At 32.9% G+C, this 14,855-nt stretch overlaps 1 protein-coding gene across 1 annotated transcript in view; it reads left to right on the top strand.

Annotated features, from left to right (window-relative positions):
* The window catches only part of nr1i2 (nuclear receptor subfamily 1, group I, member 2), a 26,715-nt gene extending 11,860 nt beyond the window's left edge, over positions 1 to 14,855 (top strand). The window contains exons 3-9 of the mRNA XM_051118845.1: positions 1,458 to 1,588; positions 3,090 to 3,259; positions 3,798 to 4,069; positions 4,257 to 4,402; positions 12,449 to 12,565; positions 12,645 to 12,750; positions 12,832 to 14,855. Coding sequence (XP_050974802.1) covers positions 1,458 to 1,588; positions 3,090 to 3,259; positions 3,798 to 4,069; positions 4,257 to 4,402; positions 12,449 to 12,565; positions 12,645 to 12,750; positions 12,832 to 12,973 — 1,084 coding nt within the window. The 3' untranslated portion in view covers positions 12,974 to 14,855. The remainder of the gene's footprint in view (positions 1 to 1,457; positions 1,589 to 3,089; positions 3,260 to 3,797; positions 4,070 to 4,256; positions 4,403 to 12,448; positions 12,566 to 12,644; positions 12,751 to 12,831) is intronic.

Genomic DNA, 14,855 nt, shown 5'->3' with positions numbered 1-14,855 from the left:
ACGTCTTACCAAAACAAAGTTACGGGTTGTCCTTTTTCACGTTTTCTAGGTTGGTAGATGCACTTAAACACAGAAAAAGTCAGATTTTCATGATATGTCACCTTTAAAATATTTCTATTAGTTCTTTAAAACAATATCATACAGATTTGTAAAGTCAAGAGAGTGAGTAAATAATGACAGACATTTAATTTTTGGGAGAACAAACACTTTAACCAGGGCTTGGGACATTAATGCCACAGATATTTAAAAGGAATGGGTCCAAAAATAACCTTTTGTTTATATGCGATCTAACATTTGATCTATTCTATTCTATTCTATTCTATTCTATTCTATTTTATTCTTTTGTAGGCTAGTTAAGGCATAGATTTAGTTTAAGTTTAGTGTAGGCTGACTGATTTGTTCTGAAATTGCTTTTTTTGACCAAGAAATTATTCAAATATCAAATCAACCAGAACTTTCAGAGCATTTATGATGGTTTAATATTTTCTGTAGTGCAGTATACAGCTACTTGATGTTGAATAGATTTTTAAAAAATAGTTTATATTGAGAATTTATGTTTCAGTTTAATTTAATAAATATATGTACAGAATAAATGGACAGTGTTTTATAGTTACAAAAAAAAAGATTTGTCCTTGTGAAGGTAAAAATCGCTTAGAAAAATCAATTCCAGAGATAAATATTGCCCTTTGATTAAGTTAAATGTATAGTTCACCCGAAAATGAAAATTCTGTTGTTAATTACTCACCCTCATGTTGTTCAAAAAATGCCGAATAAAGTCATTATTTTTGTTTTCTTTGCACACAAAAAGTATTCTTGTAGCTTCATGACATTGTGGTTGAACCACATGGACTATTTTAACAATGTCCTCACTGTAAAAAACAAAAGAACTCAATTTGTTGAGTCAACTTAAAATAATTTGTTACCCTGCTGCCCTAAAATTTTTGTTTAGTCAACTTGAAATTTTAAGTTGTACTAAGTGACAACTTAGATATTTGAGTTGACTAAACAAAACAATTTGGTTTGTTAAACTTAAAAGCTGGGCTTGTTACCCAGCTGCCTTAAAATTTTAAGTTGAACTCAAATATCTAAGTTGTCACTAAGTATAGCTTAAGTTGACTACACTTTTTTTGGATTTGACTGAACTTAAAATTTTAAGACAGCTGGGTAACAAATTATTTTAAGTTGACTCAACAAATAGTTTTTGGGGTTTTTTTACAGTGAACTTTTCTGGGCCTTGAATGTGGTGGTTACATTGTTGTCTTTATGTAGGGTCAGAAAGCTCTAGGTTTTCATCAAACATATCCTATTTTGTGTCTTATGGGTTTGGAAGGACATGAGGGTAATTAAGAGTTTTCATTTTTGAGTGAACTATCCTTTCAGTGTTGTTCTCTTATCTAGTGGTTTCTTACTTTTTCTACAGTCATTGACTCTAGCATGTGCCTGTGTTTGTTTGTAAGGCGTGCCATGAAGCGACCCGCACAGCTCTGCTGCCCATTTCAGAACGCCTGTGTCATCACTAAGACCAACAGAAGACAGTGCCAGTCCTGCCGACTCCAGAAATGCCTCTCAATCGGCATGAAGAGGGAACGTAAGTATAATTGAGCTTTACTTTCCGTGTTCCCAAATCTTAAGAAGGCTGCTCTCATGCAGAGCTCACGGCAATGTGATGAAAGAGACAAATGTTTGAATAATGGTTGCCTTTATTAGGCTAATAATAGTAATCAGAATGATGAACGGTTCTTCCACCAAGTAATTAGTTGCAGATTGAATTAGGCTGCACATGGTTGTCAAGCAACAAGACCGCTTGCAATATTAATATATAATTGTGCATTCACACCAGCATTAAACATGCTTGAATTTGTTCTGCACTGCAGATTTTTACCTTATCACTTACCACAACCCAGTTGTCCTTAGCTCATTTTCTTGCACGTATAATATAATAAGCATGGTTAGTTTGTAATGCACTACTGTTCAAAAGTTTGGGGTTGGAAAGTTTTTTTTTTTTTAAGAAATATTTGATTGATCAAAAGTGACATTTATACAGTAAAATCGATTTCAAATAAATTGGGCTTTTCTTTTGGGCTTTCTATTCATCAAAGAATCATGAGGGGATAAAATTTATCATGGTTTCCACAAAAATATTAAGCAGCACAACTGATTTCAACATTGATAATAATAAGAAATGTATCTTGCGCAGTAAATCAGCATATTAGAATAATTTCTGAAGGATCATGTGACACTGAAGACTGGAGTAATGATGCTGAAAATTCACAGAAATAAATTACATTTTAAAATATATGCGAATAAAAAATGGTTATTTGATATTTTTGAAGTTTGAAGTTTAATTGTGTTTATACAAAATCTTACCAACCTCAAACTTCTGAACAGTAGTCTATACCTAATTACAACTGAGGTCAAAAGTTTACATTCCCCTTTCAGAATCATTAAAAATGTTAATTATTTTACCAAAACAAGCGGGATCTTACAAAATGCATGTTATTGTTTATTTAGTACTGTCTTGAATAAAATATTTCACATAAAAGATGTTTATATATAGTCCACAAGACAAAATAATAGTTGAATTTATAAAAATGACCCGGTTCAAAATCATACAATCATTGATGGAATGGGTTTAAATACACAAAAATGCTGGAAAAACCAAAGAATTTGTGGGACCTGAAATATTTTTTTTTTCTCTGAAGAACAGCAGGCAGTTTACATGTAACTGTTCAGGACAAACAAGAAACTCATAAACAACTATAACTAAACAAAAAAAAAAAAAAAGCTGTGGATTATTCAGCTAACAACACAGTATTAAGAATCAAGTGTATGTAAACTTTTGAACGGGGTCATTTTTTTAAATTAAACTAATACTTTCTCTTATAGTCTATATGTAAACATCTTTTATGTCAAATATCTAATTCAGGTCAGTACTAAATAAACAATAACATGCATTTTGTAAAATCCCTTTTATTTTGCTAAAATAATGAACATTTTTAATGATTCTGACGGGGGGTGTAAACTTTTGACCTCAACGGTAAGTATGAGAATGTAACCTTCACTTTGGTTCCTGTGGTTCTTTTCATCAGTGATCATGTCGGATGAGGCCGTGGAAAAGCGAAGGATGCAGATCAGGAGGAAGAGGATGCAGGAGGAGCCTGTAATGCTCTCCCCTCAACAGGAAACTGTCATACAGGAGCTGCTCAGTGCACATCACAAGACCTTCGACATGACTTGCGCCAACTTTGTTCAGTTCCGGGTAATATATTTACCTTTTTATAACTGTCTGACTGAGATTCAGACAGTTACAGAAATGCCAAGTTGTCATAAAACTCTAGATGACACATGCTGATGGGTTGTTAATGCAAACTGATGATATTCGCAGCGTTAAATTACTTGGCACAAGCTGTCTGGTTGTGTTGCATGTTGCATACACAGCCAATAAGCTTGCTGCTTTACATTTAAATGGATAGTTAGCATCCACTAAAGCATTTCGCAGTGCACTTTCAGAGTTACTCTGACACCCACCACCTCCCCAGCTCCACCTATATAGATCTGCTACAGGTTATTATATATGCTACTTGTGCAGTAGCATTATGTTTTAAATACTCACAGCACCGTATCTGAGTGTGTATTGGCAATACAAGTTCCTATACTTGCTTTGCATCAGTAGCAGATCTGTTCTGCTATTCCAAGACCAAATACATTAACATTGTCATAGCCATTACCATGCTAACATCTACCGAGAGTTTTCATGAGCATAAGCACTGTCTTTATCACATGTTTTATCTCTGCAGCCTTTAGATCGAGATCAGATATCCATGTCTGAATACGGTCGAGAAACAGACAACGGCAAGCTCATATACAAACCACCGCCTGAAGATGCAATGCAACGGACTATCAGCTGCTTCTCCCCGTCGTCCCCTTCCTCCAGCTTTCAGAGTGCTGAAAATAAAGAGAGGAAGCGACATAAAAGTACCATTTTCACCTCTCTGCCACATTTTGCAGACCTCACCACGCACATGATTAAGAATATAATCAACTTTAGCAAGACGCTAGCAATGTTCAGGTGAATACTGGCTCTTTTGCATCTGACGTTTTGCACTGGTGTTTCGATCACATGTGATCAGACAAGGTTGATTATCAGGTTTACATAGGTCTGTCAGGTTCACAGGATTATCAAGTCTGTTTTTTGCTCGTGTTATTTTAGTCACAGATTCAAGATTATAATAAAGCTGTTGTGTTTTGAATGACAGGGCTCTAATCATAGAGGACCAGATCGCACTGCTGAAAGGTGCCACCTTTGAGATCATTCTGATCCACTTCAACATGTTCTTTAATGAGGTGACGGGCATCTGGGAGTGCGGCCCGGTGCAGTACTGCCTGGATGACGCCATGCGAGGTGAGGGTCTTCTCAGGTCTCCATTAATCTTACATATGCTCTGCTGTTCAAACGATTGAGTTTTTTAATGAATTTGAATTAAATACATGAATTATTTAGCAAGGATGCATTAAATTGGTCAAAAGTGACATTTGTAATCACAAAAGATTTCCATTTCAAATAAACAATGTTCTTTTGAATTTTCAAAGGTTTCCACAAAAATAATGAAATGTTTATTGAACAGCAAATCAGCATATTAGAATGATTTCTAAAGATCTTGTGACAGTGAATACTGGAGTAATGGTGCTGAAAATCCAGCTTTGATCACAGAAATAAATTTCATTTTACAATTCATTAAAAACATTTTTTTTTGTATTGATAACACTATAAATAGTTATTTAAAATTGTAGTGATATTTCACAATATTACTGTTTTAACTCTATTTTTCCATTTAAAAATGCAGCCTTGAGCATAAGAAAATAAAAACTTATGAAAATCTTACAGACCCCAGACTTTTAAATGGTACTTTATATTAAGAATTATATTACTTTATATTAAGTATTATTATTACATACTTAATACTAAGTGTATAGAAATTATATATATATATATATATATATATAAATATGTGTGTATATATATATATATATACACACACACACACATACATATATATATATATATATATATATATAATTTATATTTATTTTAATTTCTATAAAATACAGATGAAAGGCAATTTTTTTATTTTATGTTTTATTTTATTTTATTTTATTTCATTTTATATTTTCTTTTATTTCATTTTACTTCACAGAAACTGAAAGTAACACATACCTGTTTCACATTATGTACTACATTATACACTACATTATACATTCTTGAGCTAAAAACAAAGACAAAATAATTATAAAACAGATGCTACTGACTCTAAATTCAGACTGGATAAGTCACATAAATCCTGTAATTTGTAATGTTTTCCCAGAAACTGTAAACTACATGTCACGACACAAAGTGGAATTTAACAACACCCCTAAATTATGAGTTCTTCCTTGTCTTGACTTGTCTGAGACACATCATGTTCACTATATGTTCACATTACTCCATATTTCTGCATTGCTCTCGTGTGTAATTTATAAAAAAAAATCCACTACAGTATTTACAGCAAGCATACATTTCCACCATTTCATAGCACTAGGGTCAGATAATGTATTACTAATCAAATGTTTTCATGGTTTTTGTGTACTTCTAAATAAGTGGTTAGCTATTCTGGATCAGGGATAAAGGTAGAGTTTTGTAATGTGCATTGGCATTTTATCATTTACTGCACTCAGGGAACAATGCAAGTACAATACATTGTAATGCTTAAGAGGAAGAAAGCCATGTAACCATGAACAAACAAAGGATCACTTTGACGACAGACTGAAAAGGTCTCTGTTACCTAAATAACACTCCAGCTAAGAGGAGGAAGAGGAGAACACAGGAGGAAGGAGTGGGAGCAACCCCCTATAGCGCTAGAAAGGTGTTGGGCGCACAGCAGGGCAGCATCTGAGGATAATGAGGGAGATGGAGGCAGTGTGGCAGTAGCAAGTAATATCTGAGGGAAAAAGTGAACAGAGTAGCCAGGCTTTCTTTAAAAATGTTCTATAAAGCCATTTCAGGAAACACTTCCCCCTTAGTACATGCGTCAGTCTGCGTTTATTGCCATTTTCATTACTTTAAATGAGATTAAGTCAGTTAAACTTTCATGCTTATTGTTGACTTCAAATATCAGACCTATTTTACAGTGAACAAACTTTTTTTAAAGGGAACCTATTATGCAAAAATCACTTTTATAAGGTGTTTGTACACAATTGTGTGGCCGCAATGTGTGAAAACAACCAGCCTATAATGGTAAAAATCCACCCACTAATTTTTTTACAATCCCAATAAATCATAAACAGTCTCTCTGACCACATGATTCCACATTTCTCCCTACGTACGAAACTGAGTGAGATGCAGCAATCTGCCATTACTGTTTTATTGCTGTAGCTGCTGGAGATATACAATGTCAGCGCGGGAGCACCAACTCATTTGCATTTGAAGGGACAGACACAAAAACAGCACATTTTGGCTCATACCTTAGAAGTAGCAATTTTAACAAACTATAAAAAACATTTATCTGTCGGGTATTTTGAGGTTAAACTTATACACTCTGGGGACATCAGAGATTTATTTTATCTTGTAAAACGGAGGATAATAGTTATCCTTAAAATTATGGTTTTTATGTCACTGAAATATGCAGACTATGGAAGCTTGTTTCTGCCAAAAAATGAAAATAAATAAATAAATAAAATAATAATAATAATAAATGTATTTGCAACTTTTTTCCTCACAATTCTGACTTTTTTCTTGAAATTTAAAGTTTATATTTTGAAACTGTTATAAACTCGTAATTGCGAGTTCTGAGTTTACTCTTTTTTTATAATGTAACATGGAATAAAGCATTTAATAGGTAATTTGACTTTTTAGTTCACGATTTTGTCAGAATTGCGAGTTTCTATCTCAGAATTCTCAGAATTGACCCTTCGCAAAAACCCGCCCTCCTTAGTTACTGTTGCTATGTACAACAAACAGTGGTGTTCCCACACTACACGCGGAGCAAAGAGGAAACTGACAACACGCTGACAGACAAACCAGAGCAGGTTACTTCTAGTATGAAACAAGGTCTCAGCTTTAAAATGCTGTCATTTTTTAAGACATTCAATGTGTCGTGACAGATCACTGTATTGCTTTATTAGAGCAATCGACACATAAACTGATCGTTTTTTCTTCTTTACTTAACCCTTAAATGCATACCTTGGGTCTTTAGTGACCCGGGACGTCATTCACTCCCCTCTCCCTCCTTCGTTTTTTTTACTTTCTTAGTATTCCTCAATCTATTCATTATAAACAATATATCAAGAAAAAAATAACAAAATATAAAAGACTATGTTTACTGATTCATTTTTTTTGTAAAAAGTGTATGGACCAATTTCGAGTAGACGTCACTTGCAGCTGCGTGCACATAGTGATTTCAGAAAAACACTGGTAACAAGTGGAGGTAAACAGCTAAAATCCATGGAATAAAAGAAAAAAAAAAAACATTTTGTGCCTTTTGATGTCAAAATCGGAATGCAAACCATTTTTAGAGAATACTGTAGCAAAGAAAATTGCTATGATTACTTTTAAAGCATATATTTGATTTAAACAACAGGTCTACATAATATTCACATATGCTGTTCATAGGGGACGAATTGTATTAGCCCTACAGCTACAGCATGAAATATTATTTAAACCTATTACTATTAACATTTTTACATAACATTTAGTGATGTTTTATTAACAAATTTCGGGAGAAGCACGCACAGATAATTAACTCGGCCAGTTCACCATCAGCAATCACAACGTCCATCCCGCCAGCCCGGGAGGACGCCCATAAATAAACTAAACAGCCTTACCTTCCTCATCTCTAGTCGTCAGCATCCCTCCTCCACCCCGACTCCTTGCCATTAACCCTTCGGGGGTGTAAGCGCGGGGTCCGGGCTAAGTGGCCGAGCTCGGAGCCCTCTCCCCAGACAGCAAGCCAAATACTCATACATTTTATTCCTCAGTATTGTCTGTAGGGCGAACTCGTGAATTTATTTATTCTTACAATTCTGACTTTTTTTTTCTTGCAAATGCAAGTTTACATCTCCTTATTCGGACTTTATAACTCGATTTAACTCAAAACTAGTGAGTTTGTTAATTCTGAAGGGGGAAAAAAGAAAGAAATGTAGGATATAAACTCCTTTTCTGAGCCAAGGGGAAAAGAGAGAATGACGAGTTGTTTTTCCTCATTAGAACTGTGAGATATAATCTCTGAATTTCGAGAATAAAGTCAGAACTTTGAAATATAAAATCAAATTTACCTTTTTTTTTTTTCTTTTATGCCATAGCTCCATAGACTGCCCACAAAAAAAAAAAAAAAACTCATCCCTGTATCGGATTTGTAAGACCACTATCTAACAGCAGTTTCGTTGAATAACAGTGCTTATCGCTGGGTGACAAGCTCTTGTAATATGCGGAGAACATTTTGAAAATGACATCTAATCAATATATCTATAATCTTTTAAAATCGTACTATTTTGTACTGTATCCGTGTAATTCTCTAGCCATAAAGGCTATTTCTTCCGGGTTTTCTGCAACCATGATGCGCGCGCGTCCCGAATGTTTATAATTGGTCTATAGGGTCGCTATAGACCTGAGGTGTGTAACAGTGTAAGTGTATTTTGCTTGCGCAAAAAAATGTAAATGTCTGATGACTCAATATGTCCAATTCACCTTTATTCCTCAAGGTGGCACTGTTTGATGAACAATAATGACGTGACATCCTAATTATCACAGACATAAAACAAAAGAATATCATTAGCAAAAATTGAATTGGTTTGAATGGCTTTACTGCAGAGCAATTACTGTACCCAATAAAATATAAATGGCACAGTTATTTGATGGTGGATGTGGTGAATAAGCTGCCAGTGATCAAAATATTGACTTTGAAGTCATTGAAAACAATAGTTTTGAGAATGTTTGAGATCGCGAATATGAGCCGTATACAGTCATGGCCAAAAATATTAGCACCCTTGCAATTCTGTCAGAAAATGCAATATTTCTCTCAGAAAATTGTTCCAATTACAAATGTTTTGGTATTCAAGTGCTTATTGTTTTTACTTGCACTGCAACAACACCATTACCTTTGCTGCTAGTGGAAATGAAACACTTCACTTGTAACCCTTTCACACATAAGTTTGACATTTTTTAAGTGCCACGCTGCAAGAATGTAAGTTAACACAAAGAGTTCAGGCAGATGAAATGCAGTGAAACAGGTAACGTTGTAACCCATGTGTGAAAGACTGAACCTGTCACTAGCCAAGCATGACACCTTATACTTTACTTATGTCACCATAGCACGAACTTAGATGACGCATTGAAAGACGTTACATAAATCACAAATTAAACTTTCAGTGAAAACATACTATTACACTTTAAAATAACTGGTTTCTATTTGCATATATTGTAAAATGTTATTCCTGTGATGCAAAGCTCAATTTTCAGCATCATGATTCCAGTCTTCAAAGTCACATGATCCTTCAGAAATCATTCTAATATACTGATTTGCTGCTCAAGAAACATTTATCATTATCCATGTTCAAAAACAAAATGCATATGTCCTTCCTGAATAAAAATACACACTTTGTCAAACAGACAAATACATATGAACTCGTGATCTCCTACATTTCCATGTCAGCAACACCCGTTCTAAATTCAGAAACGCGACTCATCGTCGTTAAGTAATATGGAGGAAGTAGGATCGATGGTATTTTAACACCATGTGAACTGATGATAACACTACAATTAATTGAGAAAATCTGTCAAACCCTGTGCTGTTCCTTGCTATGTGGGTGAAGTGTATTTTTTAAAAAGGTCTCATTTTCATAGTGCATCAGTGCAGACTGTTTTATGAATCTGTCACAATTTGTAATTCAGGCTTCACATAGATTCTGTTTCAAAACTGTATTTAAGCTAACAGTAAATCTACATTACAGTTGATTTTACATACAAAAGGTTAATTAGGCCATAAATCTTGAAGGCACAGCAGCACATAATAATATTGTATATTTATGTATTTTAGGAGTATTTAAAATTGCACTTTCAGTGCTTACTGTATTATCAGTACAGCCCTTTCAACCTGTATGTGACATAATTAAAACCTGTGGTGGCATTATTAAAAGCGTCAATCCATCCTTGATTTTTTCTTTATATTTGCTTTTCAAGGCTAAGTTTCCATAGTAGCTGGAGAAGTGGCATTTCATTACGTACTGACCAATTGCTCTTGGAGAGGCAGCTGTAAAAGCCTTAAATTGAACTCTGAATTGAATGTGGTACTGTATGTCATCACCCTGACAACCAATTTCATACAGCTGTCATTCACAATAGCTCTTCTATTTTAATGAACCCTTGCATTGTTTTAAAACAAACAGACGTGACTGCTTTACCATGTCGACGTGAGGCAGCCATAGCCAGGAAATGTCACAAATAAAATCCCTGGTACATCTCACATGCTTCTAGTCTTCAATCAGATTAAATGGAGATCACATGGAAACATTGGCGTAACAAAAGACAGCAGTACTGAAGCTACTAAAGTCAGATTCAATATGAATATTTTTCATCTAATTCTTCTAAGACTGATTGAATGATTTGAGCTGTGCACACTGACTTTGTCAGTAGTTCTCATATGTGACTTTTCTTTCTTTTTATATTTTAACACTGATACAAATACTTAATGCATAAATGAATCATACCTGAGACGTCTGTTAAATCCCCTGTGTTAAAAAATCACAATCCATTCAGTGTAATTTTAGTATTATTTATACTATTGTTCTATTTATTAATGTTTTGATTTAATGTTTGAACTAATATCTATCTTAGTTTTTTATATTTCTGTTTTTTTATTCTAGTTAATATTTCTAAATTTATTAACTAAAAGTTCATTTAATCTATTTTATGTTGTTTTGTAATTTTTTTTTTTTTTATATATATATTTGTATTTAGCTTCAATTTCTGTTTTAGTAATTGTAGTCATTTTTTAGCTTTCATTTTAATTTAAAGTTAAGTTTTAAATTACATTTTATGTGATTTGTCATTTTTGTTATTTTTTCATATCATTTCTAAAACATGAAACCTATCTATATTCAGGTTTCATGTTTTAGAAATGATTTTTGTGATTTTTCTTTTATAATTCTAGTTTTCTATTTCTGGTTTTAGTTAATCCATTTTAATTTAATTTAATTTATTTCATGTGGTTTTGTCGTTTTTATTCGTTTTGTTTTTAATATTTCTATTTAGCTTTAATTTATTTCCATTTTAGTGTTAGTCATTTTTTAGTTAATCAGTTTTCATTGTAATTCAAGTTTCAAATGACATTTTATTCATTATTCATTTTTTCTTTATTTTTATTTCAGTTTTAGTAATTATAGTTAAGTTTTCATTTTTTAAAGTTTTAATTTAAACTTAATTTTGCAATTTATTTATTTTTATTTTTATATTTCTGTTTAGCTTTAATTTAGTTCAGTTTTAGTAATTTTAGTTAATCAGTTTTCATTTTAAATCAAGTTTTAAATGACATTTTATTTAATTTGTCATTTTATTTGTTTTTCTTTATTTTTATTTCAGTTTTAGTAAAAGTTTTCATTTTAAACTTAATTTTGCTATTTTATTCGTTTTTTTAATTTCTGTTTAGCTTTAGATTTATTTCAGTTTTAGTTGTAGTAATTTTAGTTAATTAGTTTTCATTTTAAATTTAAGTTTTAAATATTTTATTTAATTTGTCATTTTATTAGTTTTTCAGTTTTATATTTATTTTTCACTTCAGTTTTAGTAATTGTAGTTAATTAATCAGTTTTCATTTTAAGCTTTAAACTGCATCTTATGTAAATTTGCAATTTTATTCGTTTTGTTTTTAATATTTTTATTTAGCTTTAATTTATTTCCATTTTAGTGTTAGTAATGTTAGTTAATCCGTTTTCAAATGACATTTTATTCATTATTCATTTTTTCTTTATTTTTATTTCAGTTTTAGTAATTGTAGAAAAAAGTTTTAATTTAAACTTAATTTTGCAATTTATTGTTTTTAAAAGTTTTTAATATTTCTATTTAGCTTTAATTTTCTTCAGAATAAAAAGCTAATCACCTTTCATTTTAATTCAAGTTTTAAACTTTTTTTTTACTTTAAACAACATTTTAACAGCATTTCTAAGTTTTGTTTCAGTTTTGTCTAAGTTAACTAATTGCAGGTTTCCATTTCATTTGATTTCAGCTTTATTTCAGTTAACCAAAAACGATTCTCCTCTTAGAATCGAAACATCAATAAATAAATCTTGGGTAAATTTTTGACCTTGCAGCACACAGCATGATTTAAAGCCATTTACAAATAGATCAAATAGATCATACAACAGTTTGCCACTTTCTCAACACTTTATCCTTTCCCATGTTCATTCCTCCCCGGCCCACCAGCTGGTTTCCAGCGCCACCTGCTGGACCCTATGATGAATTTCCATTACGCTCTGCGCAAGCTACACCTACGTGAAGAGGAGTATGTGCTGATGCAGGCCATCTCACTCTTCTCACCAGGTACTTAAAATGAAGCTCAACATACACACGAACACACGCAGCCAGCTGTTTCACCTCTCACGTGTGTTTTCATCCACAGATCGCCCCGGTGTGACACATCACAGCGAGATCGACCGCTACCAGGAAATAATTGCTGTCGCCCTGAAGACCTACATCGAGGCCAAGAGGAATGATCCGGAGAAACAGTAAGAATTTTTTGCTTCTGTCTCACTAGGAAAAAAAAGTTCTTTGATTGCACTTTCATCCAAACCTTCTCCTCCTGCTAGTCTGCTCTACCCAAAGATCATGGCGTGCCTGACCGAGATGAGGACTATGAATGAAGAGTATACGAAACAAGTGCTGAAAATCCAGGACATTCAGCCGGATGTGTCTCCGCTTTTGTTGGAAATAATAAGCAAAGACTGCTAAGCCTTCACAGAGCACGTGAGACTCAACTAACTGGCCTTGAACTCCTGAATTCGCTATCAGCAACCGTGTTGACCTTCATCTGAGGACACTAAGGACTGAAATATAGTCCAAACTAGCAAGGACAAGGACTGTGCCTACTGATAACGAACTACTGAACTGCAGCACAAAGTGATTGTGAAATCGTTATTTTTTTATAATTGTGTTACTAAACGTAATTGTGTTTAAGCAATCTTTTTCGGGATCTTTTCACGAAAGAACAATTTCTATGGTTCATAACCAGATGTAGGATGGCACATATTATCTCCTACATTCACTGCACGAATGAAGCTTGAAATGTGGGGTTAGACTGAGATTCGATTCACATTTTTACCCAGTTTGCAGTATGTAGAGAGGAGATGCCGTGTGAGAGAATGTTATTATGGCAGCACAGATCACAAACTATATGAAACATACTAGTCATTTGTGTTAATAGTCTGTCTTGATAAATCTGTTTATTTATTGTTCATTTTTAAAGCAAAATAGTTGTATAAGTTAACTGCTTCTAGGTATGTTGTGTTCAAATTATATATAAAAAATATTCATATATATAATATCAGTGTCAGTGTCAGATGTGAGTAGCTGCATTTGATTCAAACTTTTGCCAGACTAGAATGTAAATGGAGTTATGAATCTCATAAAGAACATGATCAGGTTTTAATTTACTCTACCTATTGAAAAAAAAAACATGTTTTGCATTATAAATTAAGCCTATTTTTAAAACATCAATTATTTAATTATTTAAATCACAAATATTTAGAATTTAATTACACTAATGATAACGTGATTTTTCATTTTTTTTTTTAATTGCATTATTAAATTTAATTGAATTATAATAATAATTAAATATTTAAAATATGCTGATGTTTTGGTTTTTGTTTTTATAATGTTACAGTTTTATCACAATTATTTTTATTACAGTAATCAGAATGTGATTGTTTTTGCTATTCAGAAATGAGAAAATAGGCTTTTTATGCAAAAATCTTTTTTCTGTTACGTTTTCATAATTATTTTTCATTACAGTAATGAGAATGGGACTTTTTAAGGAAAAAAATGAGAGAGAGAGAGAAAAAAAAGGCTTACTTTTATGCAAAATATGTCTTTTGACTTTGGACCTGGAAATGTTCTTGTCAGGTTTTATGTGATTCGCTCTGATATGTGGCTGGGTGTCAAAAAAAGTTGTGCTAGCTAGTCATTTCATGTCTGCTGTGAATGTTTTATATTAGTAACAAGGCTGTATTTTGCGCAACATATGAATGTCTACAGTTCTGAAGAATCTGCAATTTTATCAGGCTGCGAGAGTTCATCACACAGACACTTTTTTAGAAGTGACTGCCTTTTAAAATGCTTTGCTCAGCAGTGAGCGTAACCTTTTTCACTTAGTACATTCAGGGTTTAAAGCATATTTACTGAACAGAACAGCATTTAAAGGTCATTTGGACCTTTTACTGGTTCATTTCGTCAATAAAGCTAAAAAAGTTAACAGTGACAATCAATGTGAAGACTGAGCTAGTGACGTGACATGACAATGTAGAGCAGATGTTTAGGGTTTAAACTAGGTGTGCAGTATTTTTGGAAAGGACTCTTTCACATATTTGATTCAAATACAAGCAGAGTATTCAGATGTCAAATGTCTCTATAAAGCACAGACTCATTTAAAATGCCTCGTGTTGGCATGTGTAGATTAAGCAGTTGTTTCACCCTGCCTGCAATATGACGAGGAAACTCGTCACAACATGACTAATTACACAATACACACTCAGGTTTTCTGTCTTTACAGTGGTTATTTTCAAAGTAAGACGTATATGACCCTCTCAGGAAAATAAAATTTAAAATTGAATTAGAA

The sequence above is a fragment of the Labeo rohita genome, chromosome 9 (genome assembly GCF_022985175.1).
Source record: "Labeo rohita strain BAU-BD-2019 chromosome 9, IGBB_LRoh.1.0, whole genome shotgun sequence".
Lineage (NCBI taxonomy): Eukaryota > Metazoa > Chordata > Actinopteri > Cypriniformes > Cyprinidae > Labeo > Labeo rohita.
The sequence above is the reverse complement of the archived record's forward strand: the minus strand, read 5'-3'. Positions and strand labels throughout refer to the sequence as shown.